Below are 15983 nucleotides of genomic sequence, written 5' to 3' on the forward strand. Positions count from 1 at the left end.
CCCTGTGCCTCAGTTTCCCCAGAAGGGTGGTCACCACTTGGGGGGGGCTCAGTGTCCCCCCCCCCCCAGCCCTACCGCCAGGACGCCTGGGCCCCCCATGCCTCAGTTTCCCCGGGAGGGTGGTCACCACTTGGGGGGGATCAGGGCCCCCCCCACCCTGCCACCCGGACGCCTGGGCCCCTCATGCCTCAGTTTCCCCGGGAGGGTGGTTGCCGCTGTGCTGGGATCAGGGCCCCCCCCAGGGCCCCTCGGGCACCCCCATATCCCTCCAGGGCCCCCCATTGCCTCCAGGACCCCCCAAAACCCCAGGACCCCCCCATGCACCCCCATATCCCTCCAGGGCCCCCCATTGCCTCCAGGACCCCCCAAAACCCCCAGGACCCCCCCATGCACCCCCATATCCCTCCAGGGCCCCCCATTGCCTCCAGGACCCCCCAAATCCCCCCAACCCCCCCAGGGTCTCCCATGCACCCCCATATCCTTCCAGGACCCCCCCATTGCCTCCAGGACCCCTCAAAACCCCCCAGGGTCCCCCATTACCCCCAGGACCCCCCCCAAGTCCCCCAGGACCCCCCCATGCACCCCCATATCCCCCCAGGGTCCCCCCATTGCCTCCAGGACCCCCCAAAACCCCCAGGACCCCCATGCACCCCCATATCCCCCCCAAGGTCCCCCCATTGCCTCCAGGACCCCCCAAATCCCTCCCAACCCCCCAGGGTCCCTCAGGCACCCCCATATACCTCCCAGGGCCCCCCATTGCCTCCAGGACCCCCCAAAACCCCCCCGACCCCCCCATGCACCCCCATATCCCCCCAGGGTCCCCCCATTGCCTCCAGGACCCCCCCAAACCCTCCCAGGGTCCCCCCATTACCCCCAGGACCCCCCCCAAGTCCCCCAGGGTCCCTCGGGCACCCCCGTATCCCTCCAGGACCCCCCCATTGCCTCCAGGACCCCCCCAAAACCCCCAGGACCCCCCATGCACCCCCATATCCCCCCCAAGGTCCCCCCATTGCCTCCAGGACCCCCCAAAACCCCCAGGACCCCCCCATGCACCCCCATATCCCCCCCAAGGTCCCCCATTGCCTCCAGGACCCCCCAAATCCCCCCCAAGTCCCCCAGGGTCCCTCGGGCACCCCCATATCCCTCCCAGGACCCCCCCATTGCCTCCAGGACCCCCCAAAACCCCCAGGACCCCCCCATGCACCCCCATATCCCTCCCAGGACCCCCCCATTGCCTCCAGGACCCCCCAAAACCCCCAGGACCCCCCCATGCACCCCCATATCCCCCCCAAGGTCCCCCCATTGCCTCCAGGACCCCCCAAATCCCTCCCAACCCCCCAGGGTCCCTCGGGCACCCCCATATCCCTCCAGGGACCCCCCATTGCCCCCAGGACCCCCCCAAACCCCCCAGGACTCCTCATGCATCTCCACATCCCTCCAGGACCCCCCCATTGTCTCCAGGACCCCCCCAAAACCCCCAGGACCCCCCCATTACCCCCAGGACCCCCCAAAACCCCCAGAGTCCCCCCATGACCTGCAGGACCCCCCAAATCCCCACAGGACCCTTCATGCACCCCCATATCCCTCCCCCAGCCCCCATAACCCCCCCGGGGCCCCCCATTACCCCCAGGACCCCCCCAAACCCCCCAGGACTCCTCGTGCACCCCCATATCCCCCCCCCAGCCCCCATAACCCCCCCAGGGTCCCCCAATAACCCCCAGGACCCCCCAAATCCCCGCAGTCCCTCCAGTGTGTCTCATGCACCCCTATATCCCCCCGTTGCCCCCCCAGGACCCCCCAAATCCCCCCCAGGGCCCCCCCATGTCCCCCCCAGCCCCCCATGACCCCCTATAAACCTGCCCCGGGGGGTCCCTGTCCCCATGTCCCCCTGTCCGGGGGGGTTGGGGGTCCCCGCGTCCCCCTGCCCAGAGGGGTCCGAGTCCCTGTGTCCCCCCACTGGGGGGGGGGCGGGGGGGTCCCCGTGTCCCCTTCCCTGGGGGGGTCCCAGTCCCCATGTCTCCCTCCCTGGGGGTTCCCTGTGTCCCCCTGCCCAGAGGGGTCCCTGTCCCCATGTCCCTTTGCCTGGGGGGGGTCCCTGTCCCCATGTCCCCCCGCCCGGTGGGGGGTTGGGGTGTCCCCGTGTCCCCCTGCCCGGGGGTGTCCCTGTCCCCATGTCCCCATCCCTGAGGGGTCCCCATGTCCCCCCGCCCGGGGGGTTGGGGGGTCCCCGTGTCCCCCTGCCCAGGGATGTCCCCATCCCCATGTCCCCCTGCCCGGGGGGGGTGTGGGGGTCCCCGCGTCCCCCCCGGCGGGTGCGACCCCCGTCCCCCAGCGGAGCTGGCGCGGGCGCTGGCGGCCCTGCCGATGGAGCCGGCCGCCCCGGAGACCCCCACCGAGGGGAGTGGGGGGCCGGGGGGGGGACACGGGGGGCCCAGGCGTCCGGGCGCCGCTCACCCCCCCCATGATGGCACCAGGCCAGCGGGGAGCTGCGGGACATCGACGCCGGGCGCTTCTGGGCCGCGGTGGGGGACATCGACTGCGCCACCGCCGCTTCTTCCAGTGCGACCCCCGTGTCACCCTGTCACCCGTGTCCCCGTCACCCCCCTGCCCTGGCCACCTGTGGCCTTGTCACCTCCCCACCCGGCCACCCGCGTCCTCCTGCCCCGCACCCAGCGCCACCGCCGCTACTTCCAGTGCGACCCCCACGGCCCCGTCACCCCCGTGCACTGTCACCCCCGGCCTTGTCACCCCCTGCCCGGCCACCAGTGTCCTTGTCACCTCCCTGCCTGGCCACCCACCACCCTGTCACCTGCATCCCCATCACCCCCTGCCCTGGCCACCCGTGTCCTTGTCACCCACATCCCTGTCACCTCCCTGCCCCGGCCACTGGTGTCCTTGTCACCTCCTGCCCGGCCACCCGCATCCCCATCACCCGTGTCCCCGCCACCCGCATCCCCATGACCCCCCTCCCCAGCCACCCATGTCCTTGTCACCTGCATCCCCGTCACCTCCTGCCCAGCCACCCACATCCTTGTCACCCCCTGCCCTGGCCACCCGTGTCCCCATCACCCCCCTGCCCTGGCCACCTGCATCCTTGTCACCTCCCCACCCCGGCCACCTGCGTCCCCGCCACCTGCAGCCCCATCGTTGGTGTCCTTGTCACCTCCCTGCCCCGGCCACCCCCATGTCCCTGTCACCTCCCTGCCCCAAGGCCACCACCGGTGTGGGACACCTTGTCCCCTCCCTGCCCCAGGGCCACCCCGGCATCCCTGTCCCCTCCCTGCCCTGGGGCACCCACCTCCAACCCCGGACACCCCATCGTGACCTGGGGCCACCCCAGGTGTCCCCAGCCGGGGCCAACCTGTCCCCTCCCTACCCCAGGGCCACCTCCATCCTCCCCGTCCCCTCTGCCCTGAGGTCACTCTGTCCCCTCTCTGTCCCCAGGCCACCTGTGTCTGGCCAGGGCCACCCATACCAGCCATGGCCAGGGCCACCCTGTCACCTGTCCCCAAGGCCACCCCGTGCCCTGTGCGTCCCCGAGGCCCCCAGCTGCCCCAGCAGTGCCACCAAAAGTGTCCCAACCCCCCTGTCACCCGCTGTCCCCCGCTGTCCCCAGGGGCTGGTGAACCTCCTGCACCTGCGGGACCTGCTCATCAGCTTCGTGGCCTTCTACCCCGGTGACGTCCCGTCCCCGTCCCCACGGCCCCGCGACCCCCCCGTGTCCCCAAACCAGGCCCCCCAGGGACCGGGCGCTGATGGTGTCCCCAGGTCCTGGTGGCCCTGGTGCCTGATGGTGTCCCCAGGCCCATGTTGTTGGTGGCAGATGGTGTCCCCAGGCCCCCCGTGTCCCTGGTGCTGGTGGGTGGTGGTGTCCCTGGTGTCCCCAGGCCCCTGGTGGCCCCCATGTCCCCAGTGCTGGTGGGTGACAGTGTCCCCAGACCCCCGGTGTCCCCGGTGCTGGTGGGTGGTGGTGTCCCCATGTCCCCTGTGCCGAGGGTGGCGGTGTCCCCAGTGCTGGGGGTGACAGCATCCTGGTGTCCCCATGTCCCCTATGTCAGGGGGTGGCAGTGTCCCCATGTCCCTTATACCAGGGATGGTGGTGTCCCCATGTCCCCTGTCCCCAATGCCAGTGGGGTAGCAGTGTCTTGACGTCCTCTATAGCAGGGGATGGCAGTGTCCCATGTCTCCAATGTCAGGGGGTGGCAGCGTCCCCATGTCCCCCACGCTGGGGGGGACAGTGCCCCGCGTCCCCGATGCCAGGGGTGGTGGTGTCCCCATGTCCCCAGTGCCGGCGGTGGCAGTGTCCCTGTGTCCCCAATGCCGGGGATGGCGGTGTCCCCGTGTCCCCATAGCAGGGGGTGGCAGTGTCCCCACATCCCCGATGCCGGGGATGGCGGTGTCCCCGCGTCCCCATAGCAGGGGGTGGCAGTGTCCCTGTGTCCCCAATGCTGGGGATGGCGGTGTCCCCGCGTCCCCATAGCAGGGGGTGGCAGTGTCCCTGTGTCCCCAATGCTGGGGATGGCGGTGTCCCCGCGTCCCCATAGCAGGGGGTGGCAGTGTCCCCACATCCCCGATGCCGGGGATGGCGGTGTCCCCACGTCCCTGTAGCAGGGGGTGGCAGTGTCCCCGTGTCCCTAGGCTGCGGCTTCGTGCCGGGGGCGGCGGTGGCGGCCGCGCGGCTGCTGGAGGCGGTGGGCACCGAGCCGGGGGCCTTCTGGGGCCTGGGGGGGGCCTGGGGGGCCCGCGGGGAGCCGGGCGCCCGGCTGGCGGCAGCACTGAGCGAGCACGGGGACCCCCCCCAGCACCCCGGTCCCCAGCACCCCCCCAGCACCCCCCAGCACCCCGGTCCCCAGCACCCCCCCAAGCACCCCCCAGCACCCCTATCCCCATCGCCCCATCCCAGCACCCAGCACCCCAATCCCAGTACCGAGCACCCCATCCCCAGCACCCCCCTCCCAGCACCCCGCCCAGCACCCACTGACACCAAGCACCCCAATTCCCGTGGCACCCCCATGCCCAGCCCCCATCCCAGCACCCCAATCCCAGCACCACCCCAGCACCCCAATCCCAGCACCCCATCCCAGCACCCCATCCCAGCACCTTCCAGCTCCCCAATTCCCAGCACCCCAATTCCCCTGGCACCCCCCATCCCAGCACCCCAGTCAGCAGCACCCCCATCCCAGCAACCCTCAGCACCCTGATCCCAGCACCCCCATTCCTGCACCCCCATTGCCCTGGTCCCCAGCACCCCCGATCCAGCACCCCCATCCAGCACCCAGCACCCCCATCCCCAGCACCCCCAATCCCAGCACCCCCATTCCTGCACCCCAATTCCCTTGGCACCCCCCATCCCAGCCCTCCCATCCCAGCACCCCAATTCCCTTGGCACCCCCCCCATCCCAGCCCTCCCATCCCAGCACCCCAATCCTAGCCGCCCCAGCCCAGCACCGAGCACCCCCATCCAGCACCCCCATCCTCAGCACCCTATTGCAACACCCCCATCCCAGCACCCCTCAGCACCCCGATTCCAGCACCTCATTCCCAGCACCCCATCCCAGCACGGCCTAGCACCCTCCAGCCCCAGCACCCAGAGCACCCCAATTCCCCCAGCACCCCCATCCCAGCACCCCCATCCCCAGCACCCCCATCCCCAGCACCCCCCAACCCCCCCAATCCCAGCACCCACTGACACCCAGCACCCCAATTCCCTTGGCACCCCCAGCCCCAGCCCCCATCCCAGCACCCCAATCCCAGCACCCCGGTCCTCAGCACCCCCATCCCCAGCACCCCAATCCCAGCACCCCCCAGGACCCCAATCCCAGCACCCCCCATCCCAACCCCCCCATCCCAGCACCCACTGACACCCAGCACCCCAATTCCCTTGGCACCCCCAGCCCCAGCCCCCATCCCAGCACCCCAATCCCAGCGCCCCGGTCCTCAGCACCCCCATCCCCAGCACCCCAATCCCCAGCACCCCCCAGCACCCCAATCCCAGCACCCCCCATCCCAGCACCCCCATCCCAGCACCCAGTGCCCCCCCCATCCCAGCACCCCCCCAGCACCCACTGACACCCAGCACCCCAACTCCCTTGGCACCCCCCCATCCCAAGCACCCCCATCCCAGCACCCAGCCACCCAGTCCTCAGCGCCCCCATCCCCAGCACCCAGCGCCCCCCCATCCCAGCCCCCCCCCAGCACCCTCCCAGCACCCCCCGACACCCACCGCCCCGGTGCCCCCCCCGGCAGAGGAGTGCACCGGCACCTGGGCCGCCTCTGCCCCGCGCCCCTGCTCTTCTGCTGCAGGTGGGTGGGGGGCAGGACCCCCCCGCCCGGTGCAGCCCCCCCCCGTGTCACTTGTCCCCGTCCCCGTCCCCGCAGGTGGCTGCTGCTGGGCTTCCAGGACGCGCTGGGCCACGAGGACGGCAGTCGCCTGCTGCAGCTGGGAGCCCTGGAGCGCCGCGGGGGCCCCCCCGGCCCCCCGCCCCGGTGAGCACGCGGGGCACACGCGTGTGCGCGGCTGGGCCATGGGATGCCTGTCCCTGGGGCTCGCACACGCTAGGGCACGTGGGACACGCACTGTGCACGCGTGTCCCTGGGGCTCGCACACGCTGGGGCGCGTGGGACACGCACTGTGCACGCGTGTCCCTGGGGCTTGCACATGCTAGGGCGCGTGGGACACGCACTGTGCACGCGTGTCCCTGGGGCTCGCACACGCTAGGGCATGTGGGACACGCACTGTGCACGCGTGTCCCTGGGGCTTGCACACGCTGGGGCACGTGGGACACGCACTGTGCACGCGTGTCCCTGGGGCTCGCGCACGCTAGGACGCGTGGGACACGCACTGTGCACGTGTGTCCCCAGGGCTTGCACACGCTGGGGCGCGTGGGACACGCACTGTGCACGCGTGTCCCTGGGGCTCGCACACGCTGGGGCGCGTGGGACACGCACTGTGCACGCGTGTCCCTGGGGCTCGCACACGCTGGGGCGCGTGGGACACGCACTGTGCACGCGTGTCCCTGGGGCTTGCACATGCTAGGGCGCGTGGGACACGCACTGTGCACGCGTGTCCCTGGGGCTCGCACACGCTAGGGCATGTGGGACACGCACTGTGCACGCGTGTCCCTGGGGCTTGCACACGCTGGGGCACGTGGGACACGCACTGTGCACGCGTGTCCCTGGGGCTCGCGCACGCTAGGACGCGTGGGACACGCACTGTGCACGTGTGTCCCCAGGGCTTGCACACGCTGGGGCGCGTGGGACACGCACTGTGCACGCGTGTCCCTGGGGCTCGCACACGCTGGGGCGCGTGGGACACGCACTGTGCACGCGTGTCCCTGGGGCTCGCACACGCTGGGGCGCGTGGGACACGCACTGTGCACGCGTGTCCCTGGGGCTCGCACACGCTGGGGCACGTGGGACACGCACTGTGCACGTGTGTCCCTGGGGCTCGCACACGCTAGGGCATGTGGGACACGCACTGTGCACGTGTGTCCCTGGGGCTTGCACACGCTGGGGCGCGTGGGACACGCACTGTGCACGTGTGTCCCTGGGGCTTGCACACGCTAGGGCGCGTGGGACACGCACTGTGCACGCGTGTCCCTGGGGCTCGCACACGCTAGGGCATGTGGGACACGCACTGTGCACGCGTGTCCCTGGGGCTCGCACACGCTAGGGCATGTGGGACACGCACTGTGCACGTGTGTCCCTGGGGCTTGCACACGCTAGGGCGCGTGGGACACGCACTGTGCACGCGTGTCCCTGGGGCTCGCACACGCTAGGGCATGTGGGACACGCACTGTGCACGCGTGTCCCTGGGGCTCGCACACGCTAGGGCATGTGGGACACGCACTGTGCACGCGTGTCCCTGGGGCTCGCACACGCTAGGGCATGTGGGACACGCACTGTGCACGCGTGTCCCTGGGGCTCGCACACGCTAGGGCGCGTGGGACACGCACTGTGCACGCGTGTCCCTGGGGCTCGCACACGCTAGGGCAGGTGGGACACGCACTGTGCACGTGTGTCCCTGGGGCTTGCACACGCTAGGACGCGTGGGACACGCACTGTGCACGTGTGTCCCTGGGGCTCGCACACGCTAGGGCATGTGGGACACGCACTGTGCACGTGTGTCCCTGGGGCTCGCACACGCTAGGGCGCGTGGGACACGCACTGTGCACGTGTGTCCCTGGGGCTCGCACACGCTAGGGCGCGTGGGACACGCACTGTGCACGTGTGTCCCTGGGGCTCGCACACGCTAGGGCATGTGGGACACGCACTGTGCACGTGTGTCCCTGGGGCTTGCACACGCTAGGGCGCGTGGGACACGCACTGTGCACGCGTGTCCCTGGGGCTCGCACACGCTAGGGCATGTGGGACACGCACTGTGCACGTGTGTCCCTGGGGCTCGCGCACGCTAGGGCGCGTGGGACACGCACTGTGCACGCGTGTCCCTGGGGCTCGCGCACGCTAGGACGCGTGGGACACGCACTGTGCACGTGTGTCCCCGGGGCTCGCACACGCTAGGGCATGTGGGACACGCACTGTGCACGCGTGTCCCTGGGGCTCGCACACGCTAGGGCATGTGGGACACGCACTGTGCACGTGTGTCCCTGGGGCTCGCACACGCTAGGGCGCGTGGGACACGCACTGTGCACGTGTGTCCCCGGGGCTCGCACACGCTAGGGCATGTGGGACACGCACTGTGCACGCGTGTCCCTGGGGCTCGCACACGCTGGGGCATGTGGGACACGCACTGTGCACGTGTGTCCCTGGAGCTCGTACATGCTAGGGCATGTGGGACACGCACTGTGCACGCGTGTCCCTGGGGCTCGTGCACGCTAGGGCAGGTGGGACACGCACTGTGCACGCGTGTCCCTGGGGCTCGTGCACGCTGGGGCATGTGGGACACGCACTGTGCACGTGTGTCCCTGGGGCTCGCACACGCTAGGGCAGGTGGGACACGCACTGTGCACGCGTGTCCCTGGGGCTCGCACACGCTAGGGCACGTGGGACACGCACTGTGCACGTGTGTCCCTGGGGCTCGCGCACGCTAGGGCATGTGGGACACGCACTGTGCACGTGTGTCCCTGGGGCTTGCACACGCTAGGGCGCGTGGGACACGCACTGTGCACGCGTGTCCCTGGGGCTCGCACACGCTAGGGCATGTGGGACACGCACTGTGCACGTGTGTCCCTGGGGCTTGCACACGCTAGGGCGCGTGGGACACGCACTGTGCACGTGTGTCCCCGGGGCTCGCACACGCTAGGGCATGTGGGACACGCACTGTGCACGCGTGTCCCTGGGGCTCGCACACGCTAGGGCATGTGGGACACGCACTGTGCACGTGTGTCCCTGGGGCTCGCACACGCTGGGGCATGTGGGACACGCACTGTGCACGCGTGTCCCTGGGGCTCGCACACGCTAGGGCGCGTGGGACACGCACTGTGCACGCGTGTCCCTGGGGCATGCACACGCTAGTGCACACGTGTGCTCATGGGACACGCACTGTGCACACGTGTCCCCAGGCGCGCGGCCACATTAGCGCAGAGCACGTGGGCCACGTCCACACGCTGGCACACGCGTGTTCAGGCATGGTGAGCACCGGCACACGCATGTCGGGCCACAACGCATGCCAGCACACGCGTGTTGGTCTGCAACACGCACAGGCACATGCGTGTTGGGCCATGTCGCACGCCAGCACACGTCTGCGGGCCACGGCATGCCCTTGCACACACGTGTTGGGCCATGTTGCACGCAAGCACATGTGCTGGACCGTGTTGCATGCTGGCACGCGTGTGCTGGGCCTCAGTGTGCACTGGCACACGTCTTGGGCTGTTGCACGCCAGCACACGTGTGCTGGGCTGCGGCATGTGCTGGCAGATGCGTGTTTGGCCATGTTGCACGCCAGCACACGCGTGTTGGGCTGCATTGCACGCCAGCACACGTGTGTTGGGCCACGTTGCATGCCAGCACATGTGTGTTAGGCAATGTTGCACGCCAGCACATGCATGTTGGGCTGCATTACATGCCAGCACACGCGTGTTGGGCTGTGTTGCACACTGGCAGAGGTGTTGGGCCATGCCGCACACTAGCACACACGTGCTGGGCCGCGTTGCACACCAGCACACGCGTGTGGGGCCATGTTGCACACTGGCACACGTGTGCTGGGCTGCATTACACACTGGCACATGCGTGTGGGGCCGTGTTGCACACTAGCACACGCATGTTGGGCCGCGTTGCACAGCAGCACACGCATGTTGGGCTGCATTACACACCAGCACACGTGTGTTGGGCCACGTTGCACACCAGCATGCATGTGTTAGGCTGCATCAGATGCCGTCACACGCGTGTGGGGCCGCATTACACGCTGGCACACATATGTTGGGCTGCATTACACACCGGCACACGTGTGTGGGGCCGCGTTGGACATTAGCACACGCGTGTGGGGCTGCATTACACACCAGCACACGTGTGGGGCCATGTTACACACCAGCACACGCGTGTCAGGCTCCATTACACACCAGCACACGCGTGTCAGGCTGCATTACACACCAGCACACGCGTGTGGGGCCATGTTACACACCAGCACACGCGTGTCAGGCTGCATTACACACCAGCACACGCGTGTTGGGCTGCATTACACACCAGCACACACATGTGGGGCCGCGTTGCACACCAGCACACGCGTGTCAGGCTGCATTACACACCAGCACACGCATGCTGGGCTGCATTACACACCAGCACACGCGTGTCGGGCTGCATTACACACCAGCACACGCATGCTGGGCTGCATTACACACCAGCACACGCGTGTGGGGCCGCATTACACACCTGCACACGCGTGTGGGGCCGCGTTGCACACCAGCACACGCGTGTCAGGCTGCATTACACACCAGCACACGCGTGTCAGGCTGCATTACACACCAGCACACGCGTGTGGGGCCGCGTTGCACACCAGCACACGCGTGTCAGGCTGCATTACACACCAGCACACACGTGTGGGGCCGCGTTGCACACCAGCACACACGTGTCAGGCTGCATTACACACCAGCACACGCATGCTGGGCTGCATTACACACCAGCACACGCGTGTCAGGCTGCATTACACACCAGCACACGCATGCTGGGCTGCATTACACACCAGCACACGCATGTCAGGCTGCATCACACACCAGCACACGCGTGTCAGGCTCCATTACACACCAGCACACGCGTGCTGGGCTGCATTACACACTGGTACACGCGTGTGGGGCTGCATTACACCCTGGTACACGCGTGTGGGGCCGTGTTGCACCCCGGCACACGCGTGCGGGGCCGTGCTGAGGGTGCCGTGTGCTGCGGGTGCCGCGGCAGGCGCCGAGGGGGGGCCCGGGGCCCCGGCCGGGGTGGTGGAGCGGCTCTGCGTCGCCCTCCCCATCCGGCACCGCCGGCACCTGCTCCGCCTCCGCCGCCCCCCCGGGACCCCCCCGGGACCCCAGCCCCGGCCCGCGGCCCCCCCATCCGCGTCCCCGTCCCCGCTGTCCCCCCATCCGCGTCCCCCTGATCCGCGTCCCCCCATTTCCCATCCCCCCCCATCCGTCCCCCCCAATCTGCACCCCCCCAATCCGTCCCAATTTGTCCCCCAATCTGTCCCCCCCGAGCCATCCCCCCAGCCGCATCCTCCCCGTATCCGTCCCCCCAATCCACGTCCCCCCAATCCGTCCCAATCCGTGTCCCCCCCAAGCCGTCCCCCCACAATCCACATCCCCGCCCCAGTCCGTGTCCTCCCCCAGTCTGTCCTGATTCATGTCCCCCCCAATCCATCCCCCCATTCGCTGTCCCCCCCAATTTGTCCCCCTCCAATCCGCAGGCCCCCCCCGATCCGTGTCCCCCCCCCGATCCGTGTCCCCCCCAGCACACGTTCTCCCCCAGTCCATCCGGATCCATGTCCCCCCGATCCATCGCCCCGATCCATGTCCCCCCCCAATCCATGTCCCCCCCCAATCCATGTCCCCCCCCAAATCCATCCCCCCAAGTCCATCCTGATCCGTGTCCCCCTGATCCACATCCCGCCCAATCCGTGTTCCCATCTGTCCCCATCTGTCCCCCCCAATCCATGTCCCCCCCAATCCACATCCCCCCCCAATCCGCCCCCCAGTCCGCATCCCCCCCAATCCGTCCCCCATCCATCCCGATCCATGTCCCCCCCATCCACGTGCCCCCCCATATCCATCCCCCGATCCGCGTCCCCCCCATATCCGTCCCCCTTATCCGCATCCCCCTCATCTGTCCCCATCCGTCCCCCCCAGTCCGCGTCCCCATCCCCCCCCCCGTCTGCGTGTCCCCCCCCGTGACAGCGTCCCCCCCCCAGTCTGCAGGGGCAGCTGGCGCAGGACGGGCTGCTGGAGGGACTGGCCGACCCCTGAGCGGGTCCCAGCCCCCCCCCGTGTCCCCCCCCGTGTCCCCCCCCCCCGAAATGAAGCCGCTTGGGGCCACCCCAGTGCTGCCTCCGCTCGCTGCCGGCCCCGGACGCCTGGGCCCCCCGCGCCCCCATTCCCCCCTGGGGAGGGGGGGCAGCACCCAGGGGTGGGGGTGTCCCCCCCCCAGTGTCCCCCCCCCCGGGATGTTCCCCCCCCCCGGTGCTGCAGCACCGCAGTGCGACCACCAGGTGGCACCAGAGGCCAAGGCAACGAAGGGGCCCAGGCGTCCGGGGATGGATTTGGAGGGGGGGGGCACTGCCCATGGCCCGGGGGGGGGCCGGACACCTGGGCCCCATCCTGCTTTTTTTGGGGGGGGGGGGGGAGCTGGGACTCCTGGGTCCCCTCCCTGCAGCTGGGGGGACCAGACCCCCATTGGGGGGGCCCCAAACTGGGCTGTACTGGTGCCACTGGGGGAGGGGGGGGGCAGCTCCCCCCCCACAAGCACCTGGCAGCAGCTCCTGAAAAGTGACCGTTTATTGGAAGCAAATACAAGGTTTGGGGGGGGGGGGGGGAGACATTTAAGGGGGGTGGCGAGGGGGGGGAGGCCCCCCCGGGGGAAAGGAGGTGGGGGGGGCCCCGGTTAAAAACATCGACGGTAGAAAAACAGCAGAGACGGGGCCGAACCCCCCCCGACCCCCCCCATAACCACCCCCAGGCGGCTGCCCCACACCGGGGGGGGGTTCCGTGCCCCATAGGAACAGGGGGGGGACCCCAAAATTTGCCACCGGTGTGTGGGGGGGTGCGTGGCCCCCCCCAGGGCGCCGTTTTGGGGTGGGGGGGTGTAAAATGAGGGAGACGGGGATGACAACGGAGGACACCCGTGGCCCCGGCCGGCAGTGACGGCCCCGCGGGGGCCGGAGCGGCGGCGGCGGGGGGGGGTTTTGGGGAGGGGGGGGCGCGGGGGGGGCCGCGGTATGTACAGCGGGGCGCGGGGCGCCTTAGCTCTTGGCTGCCGGCCGCTCCTTGCCGTCGGCGTCCTCAGGGTACGCGTGCCAGGTCAGCCGCTCCTCGTAGAAGGCGATGACGATCTGCGGGCATTTCACGTTGGCTTCCTTGGCCAGCACCAGGTCGGCCTCATCCGTGTCCTTCCTGGGGGGGGGGACGCGCGGGGGGGGCGTGAGGGGGGTGTGGGGGGTGGCACGGGGATGCCACAGCCCCCCCTGCGCCCTGGGATGTCCCAACGGTGCCGCTCACGGTCCCTTTTTGCTGTGTTTCCCACCCAAAACACTGCCCAGGAGGTGAGGAGGGGGGAGGACAAGGACAAAGGGGGACGTCATGGGGACGCCGCGGCCCCCCTGCGCCCTGGGACATCGCTCACAGCCCCTTTTCCCCTCTTTCCCACCCAAAATGCCGTCCTCACCCCGCTCCGGGTGGTCGTGGGGGGGACAGGGACAAGGGGGACATCACAGGGATGCCACAGCCCCCCTGCACCCTGGGATGTCACTCATGGCCCCTTTTTCCCCACTTTCCCACCCAAAATGCCATCCAGGTGGCGGTGGGGGGGGCAGGGACAAGGGGGGACATCATGGGGACGCTGTGTCCCCCCCTGTGCCCTGGGATGTTGCTTGCGGCCCTTTTTTCCCCCCTTTCCTACCCAAAACACAGTCCTGAACCCACTTGGGGTGGTGGTGGGGGGGAACAGGGACAAGGGGGGACATCACGGGGACACCGTGTCCCCCCTGCGCCCCAGGGTGCCCCTTGCAGCCCTTTTTTCCCCCTTTTCCCACCCAAAACGCCATCCGGGTGGTGGGACGAGGGCGGGGACAGTGACACGGGACCCCAACGGTGTCACCCGGCCCCGTGGCGGGTGCTGAGACCCCCGGGGAGGGGGGGGGAGGAGCCCCCTGCTCACCACTTCATGAGGAACATGAGGTCGCCGCACGAGTCGGTGGCCCCGATGATCTTCTCGGGCTCCAGGCCGCGCTCGAAGCCCCGGGCGATGTCGTTGCTCTGCGGACGGGACGAAAAACCCCCCAAAAACCCCCCAAACCCCCCAAATTCAGCCACGGCGAGGCGGTTGGCGGGGGGGGACACACCACCCCCGCGGCCCGGCCTCACCTCCCGCTTCTTCTTGGCCTTGAGGTCGTCGGTGGCGGCGGCGGGCAGCCCCGCTTTCCGCTTGGCGCCCTCGGCCCGGTCGCGGGCCTTGGCGGCCCCGTCGCCCTCCTTGGCCTTCTTGTACTTCCGCATGAACTCCGAGATGAGCTCGGGGCAGTCCAGGTTCTTCTCCGGCTCCCACGTGTTATGTTCCCTGCGGGAGGGGAAAAAAATGAGAATTAAAAAGGGGGAAGCCGGGTTTTTTCGGGGCGGGCCGGGGCGCGGGGCCGCACTCACTCGGAGAAGCCCTTCCACTTGAGCAGGTACTCCACCTGGCCCTTGGCCACGCGCCGGTCCAGCACCTTCTCCACCACGTACTCCTCCTCGTCCTCCGAGGACGAGCTGTCCGCCGTCCGCTTGCTCTTCTTGCCCATGGCGCCGAGTCCGGCCTCGCCTGCAGCCAACGCGTTTATTCGCTCGCTTTTCCCTCATCTGGAAGGATTTAACCCCCCCCCCCCCCCAATCAAGTCCCGCTGTCCCTGTTTCCAGCTCGGGTGCTCGGCGCTGCACATCCAGCCGCCGCGCCGCGCTGCCATTGGCCGGCGGTGCTGTCAATCACGCGCGCCGCCCCACCCTCTCCATTCCCCATTGGCCGCAGCGCTGCCCTGCCCTCATCGCGGCGCCATTGGCCGGCGCAGCTGCCCGTCACGCGGTCGCGGCCCGCCCCCACGCGTCGCGGCCCGCCCCCCGCGCGGCGCCGTTGGCCGGCGCGGCTGCCCATCACGCAGTCGCGGCCCGCCCCCAGCCGGCGCTGCCCCGCCCCCGTCGCGGCGCCATTGGCCGTTGCGGCTGCCCGTCACGCCGGCGCGGCACGCCCCCCCCCGCCGCGTCCCTGCCCCCCATTCATTCGGCGCGGGGCGCCGCCGCCGCCGCCCGCCGCCCGCCGCCACCTGGGCGCGGCGCAGCTCCGCCGCGGCGCCGTCCGCCCCGTGCCGCCGCCGCCGCCGCTCCTGCGCACTGCCCGCCGCCCGCCAAAACGGCCGCCTCAGCGCGCAGGCGCCGGCCGCGCGGCGCCGCGCATGCGCCCGCCCCGCCCGGCCCCCGCGCTGCGCATGCGCCGAGCGGCGTCCACCTTGGGCGCCGGCGGGCGGGCGGGCGTCCTCGCTGCTGCCGCGCGCGCCGCGGGCCGCGCCGCCGCCGCCGCCCCGCCGCGCCGCTCCGGCGCCCGCTGACCTCCGCCGGGCCCCGCCGCAGGGCAGCCGCGAGCGACCGCCGCCGCCGCCAATGAACGCCGCCGCGCCGCTGCGCTAGCCAATGAGAGGGAGGCGCGAGGCGGGACCGCGACGCACGGAGCCAATCCGGGAGCAGCTGGCGAGTCTCCGGGACGGAGCGGGAAAACTCGACGCGCGTCGCGGGCGGGGCTTCGCAGGCCTCGTCCAATGCGCTAGGCCCTGAGGCGGGACCTCCTCGGCGCGAACCAACCGGCGGCGA

The 15983-nt window shown here is 70.2% G+C and overlaps 1 protein-coding gene across 3 annotated transcripts; it reads right to left on the reverse strand.

Moving 5' to 3' along the window:
- Positions 1-12911: 12911 nt before the first annotated feature.
- LOC135326262 (chromobox protein homolog 5-like) lies at positions 12912-15933 on the reverse strand. Of its 3 annotated transcripts, none has more exons than XM_064504109.1 (5): positions 15726-15933; positions 14790-14946; positions 14514-14706; positions 14308-14405; positions 12912-13544 (listed from the first exon to the last, which is right to left on the reverse strand). In XM_064504109.1, exons 2-5 carry the CDS (start codon positions 14924-14926, stop codon positions 13394-13396), a joined length of 579 nt encoding a protein of 192 aa, XP_064360179.1. In that variant the 5' UTR covers positions 14927-14946; positions 15726-15933; the 3' UTR covers positions 12912-13393. The 3 variants fall into 3 exon arrangements, with proteins under 3 accessions (XP_064360179.1, XP_064360178.1, XP_064360177.1); XM_064504108.1 differs by having other exon boundaries at positions 15625-15933; XM_064504107.1 differs by lacking the exon at positions 15726-15933 and adding an exon at positions 15443-15587.
- Between the last annotated feature and the right edge of the window lie 50 nt (positions 15934-15983).

This window comes from Dromaius novaehollandiae, unplaced genomic scaffold (assembly GCF_036370855.1).
Source record: "Dromaius novaehollandiae isolate bDroNov1 unplaced genomic scaffold, bDroNov1.hap1 HAP1_SCAFFOLD_192, whole genome shotgun sequence".
NCBI lineage: Eukaryota > Metazoa > Chordata > Aves > Casuariiformes > Dromaiidae > Dromaius > Dromaius novaehollandiae.